The sequence below is a fragment of the Pinus tabuliformis genome, chromosome 3_1 (genome assembly GCF_031772625.1).
Source record: "Pinus tabuliformis cultivar Carrire ecotype Pingquan chromosome 3_1, CPIR1, whole genome shotgun sequence".
NCBI classification, from domain to species: domain Eukaryota; kingdom Viridiplantae; phylum Streptophyta; class Pinopsida; order Pinales; family Pinaceae; genus Pinus; species Pinus tabuliformis.
The window spans coordinates 495451795-495455853 of record NC_142301.1 but is presented as its reverse complement, the minus strand read 5'-3'; the positions used below and the strand labels follow the sequence as shown (position 1 = coordinate 495455853).

The 4059-nt window shown below is 37.4% G+C and overlaps 1 protein-coding gene across 3 annotated transcripts; it reads right to left on the bottom strand.

Annotated features, from left to right (window-relative positions):
• Window positions 1-853: 853 nt before the first annotated feature.
• LOC149187974 (uncharacterized) lies at window positions 854-3818 on the bottom strand. 3 transcript variants are annotated; one of them, XM_089412903.1, is made up of 4 exons: window positions 3139-3818; window positions 2140-2271; window positions 1871-2040; window positions 854-1734 (listed from the first exon to the last, which is right to left on the bottom strand). In XM_089412903.1, exons 1-4 carry the CDS (start codon window positions 3654-3656, stop codon window positions 1076-1078), a joined length of 1479 nt encoding a protein of 492 aa, XP_089269029.1. In that variant the 5' UTR covers window positions 3657-3818; the 3' UTR covers window positions 854-1075. The 3 variants fall into 3 exon arrangements, with proteins under 3 accessions (XP_089269029.1, XP_089269030.1, XP_089269031.1); XM_089412904.1 differs by having other exon boundaries at window positions 854-1731; XM_089412905.1 differs by having other exon boundaries at window positions 854-1692.
• Window positions 3819-4059: the final 241 nt, after the last annotated feature.

Below are 4059 nucleotides of genomic sequence, written 5' to 3'. Positions count from 1 at the left end.
GACTGAGATAAGAAAATCTCGATGATAGCAAAAGAGAACCAGCTAGTGATCGTAAATGCCACTCCTAATCTAGGAAAGCGGTGGAAAGTGGAAAAGAAGAAAGGAAGAAAAGGGTAACTAAGTATGTTTACTTAGTCCCAAGTTGTTTTTACTGTTTTCTTGGGCACCAATTTTGACTAGTATGATTGAATGTTCTTGGATCATATACAACTTGTGATTTTGTTTTATTAAATACAATTACGATTTTTCTTTGGGGAAAATTTATAACATTTTGATACGAACAAATTACATAAAATAAAATAAAAACTAAAACTATTAATTATTGATAATTATTAATTATTAATAATTAAATTAGCCTAGATTCATTTAATTTTGAACTTGTCAAGCACTTTGAAGGATCAAAACTCTCGAGATACAAACTTTTCCTCAAGTTTTGCATTTGAAAAAGAGGTTTGCACATTGAAATATTTAATCCCTTTAAGCGCTTAATAGATCTAAAGTTAAAATGAATATAAATTGGTTACATAATGAATCAGTGAGTTGATAGACTTTTCAATTGATTATATTTAGATAATTTATATACACACTAATGATATTTAAGTGGTTCCATGAGTGAGTTGATAGACTTTTTAATTGATTATATTTAGATAATTTATATACACTAATGATATTTAATAGTTCCATGAGGGAGTTGATAGACTTTTTAATTGATTATATGAATTTATATACACACTAATGATATTTAATAGTTCCATAATTCATGCTCACAAAGCCAGCCATTCCGAGTGTCAACAAGTGGAAGTCTATACAATTGCTATTGATGTTATTTTGGGATGAAATATAGAGTATGGTTTCTTATTTTTCATAAACTTGCATGAAGAGTGCCCCAAGATATTAAGAGAGTTCATCTCGATGAAGCAAATAATACATCACAATTTGGTTAGAATATTTATGAGTTTATCTCATCACTATAGTAAGAACTTCAAGACCAGCATTTTCGAGGAAGTAAAAATTAAAGTCAAGCCCTCCAGTAGGGTAGACTATTAAATCAAACCTAATGCATGTAATGGAACGCTTAACATACATTAAAACGTATATTATCTAAATCTAAATCGGACGGAGACTCTCCGATAAGTGCAGGGGAAACAACCCCTGCAATGTCAGATTCTAAAGATTGAGATCCTTGTTCACAAGTATCCATGGTTTGCAGCAGTGGATTAGTTGGAGGCATGCCCAACTCCGTCCCCATCAACGATCGATATACTGATGCCCAGTCATTAGCGTCAGAAACGGATGACAAATCGGTTCCTAAAAGCTCTGCAACCTCAAGCCAAATATCCCTGGTTTGCATCCGTGGATTAGTTGGAGGCATGTAATTAGCCTCAGAAGCGGATGACAAGCCACAAGGAGGGAGGGAAGCTTGGCAATTCGATGGCTCTTCGTTCTGTTGAGGAGAAGGAATGTAATAAGCTGAAACCTCTTTCTCACTGCCTTGAAATCTGTACATTTGATCTGCAGAATGACCAGTGAATGCCATCGCCCTTTGTGCTGATGAATCCACATAGGGTGAATAGGATGGGCTCTTTCCACCATCATCTGCTGTAAACGACACATAGGGTGAATAGGATGGGGTCTTTCCACCATCATCTGCTGTAAACGACAAATTGGATGGGCTCTTTCCACCATCATCTGCTGTAAACGACCAATTGGATGGGCTCTTTCCACCATCATCTGCTGCAAACAAAGTCGTAGATGAGCTTGAAAGAAAGTATTGCAAAATTGCCTACAGAAGAATTACTGGATTGAAGATTGGAATCGGTTCCAAAGACACGAGGGGTCGGAGTTATTGAATTGGGATTAGCATCTGTACCTTCAATCTCAGAGATTGGGAAGGGGTTCTTAAAAAACTGTGCATCGCGTTGGCAGCTGTGGACCTCACTGTACCTTACTTTAATGACGGAAGGATTGCCATTTGATCTTTGCGCTATCTTTTTAGCCTTGCAACCTCGATCATCGTGGAAGGTACATTTGTAATACATCCTGTAAGTTCATTAAAATCTACAGACCATTAGTTTAACCGCCGTTAAAAGAAATACAGAAGCTCTCTGAAAGACGGTGTAAACTTGAAAAAATTAATACCGAGGATAATCATCTCCGAGAATCTCTTTCTGGCCATATTTGCGCCATGTGTAGCCGTCCTCTGGTGGTTTATCGTTTCCTGCTTCGGAACTATTCGCAGGGACATTTCTAGTCGATGTGGGTGTGTATCCCCTGCAGTACTTTCCATATCTCTGTGAGGTAAAAAAATTACACAATAGAAATATTGGAAATTAAGAGTATAATTCAAGACCGTATATCTGAGATAGACCTGATTGGGAAGTAAAAATGAAACTTAGTATAAAATAAGGTAATGAAGTACTGAAGAACTGAAGTCTGGAAGCTTTCAACCATACATAAATTTAGTATAAGATAAGGCAACGAAGAACTGAAGAAATGAAGTCTGGAAGCTTTAAAGCATACATAAACTTAGTATAAAATAAGGTAATGAAGAATTGAAGAGATTGTGCTTGGGCAGCTTTCAAGCATACATAAAGAATAAGGCAATAAAGAACTAAAGAAATAGTGCCCGAGCAGCGCTCAAGTATACATAGTCTTGTTTGGGATTAGATAATACATAAATTTAGTATAAGATAAGGCAACGAAGAACTGAAGAAATGAAGTCTGGAAGCTTTAAAGCATACATAAACTTAAATGAAGAATTGAAGAGATTGTGCTTGGGCAGCTTTCAAGCCTGGGACAGCTTTCAATCATAAATAAAGAATAAGGCAATAAAGAAATAAAGAAATAGTGTCCCCCCAGCGCTCAAGTATACATAGTCTTGTTTAGGATTAGATAAAAAACATGTGGGAACCAAACTTCCCCATCTAACTATTAGATCACATCCTCAAAAACAGCTCTCGAGCATACTTAGTCTTGCCTGTGATTATACCAGAAAACCTATAAAGACCAAACTTCTCCACCATTAACCACATTCTCAAAACTAACCAGGAAAAAACTCTGACAATATCAAAGCAAAATGAAATGTTATCACTGAAATGTTATCTATACTCTTCTAATTCGAATCATTCAAAACAATACCTTTTTCTTTTTCTGGATAACGCTCGCTCCTTATCCCTGCTAAAGCATTCATTCTCCCGACACTCTGCAAATTCGTGACATTTATGGTTGCCTATACCAAGCCAATTTCTGGAAACAGACCCTCCAAACACGTTGCTAGGCGAACCATAACCCAATGGGGATGGACTTCGAGACCGAGGACAAGGAGATCTACTTGGAGACCGAGAACAAGAGATTCTGTTATCCTTAACATACTTCCGAGAATGCCCCTCTTCAATGCCTCCAAAACGGTTCTCCAAAGGATTTTCAGTCCCTTCGAAATTGGATGCACTGGAATTTAGAGAGATCAATCCCCTGACGCTACTAAAAGTGATCACGATCCTGTCCAAGTAATCGTAGATAAAGTTTGTGAAATCGGGGCCTTCGGCAAAATCGAGTTGGGTTTCCAGCTCTCTGGCTAGTTCAAAGCCTTGTTTCAGTAGGGTCTTGAGAAACGTGTCCGGACCCTGCAAACCACTTGACTCCGCCATATTATCCATTACTCCTGATGCCCACGCAGTGTGAATTAGGCTGGGCGGATCGAGAGATAACAGATGGTTGAACTTGGAGGAGAAATCACAGACAATATTATGCCCTGAAGGTCTGAAAATATATAGACTAATGCTCCTTTCATTGTCGAACTGTCTTTCATGGAAAGGTTGTTTGTGGCGGCCAGAAGACTTTTAGGAAAAGACTTACATGTGACGACCCACACACGAAGACTTAGCTTTAGTCGTAGAAGTTCCACCTATCTGCAATTTGATAATCCAAAGCAACTAAATTCATTCTTAAGGAAATTATTAATGTACACCTAAATCGGGAAAGGGACAGCTAAAGACACAAACATAGCTAAGTCTTTGGGATTGTCATGATTGTCAAATTGTTTTATTAACAATTTTTATT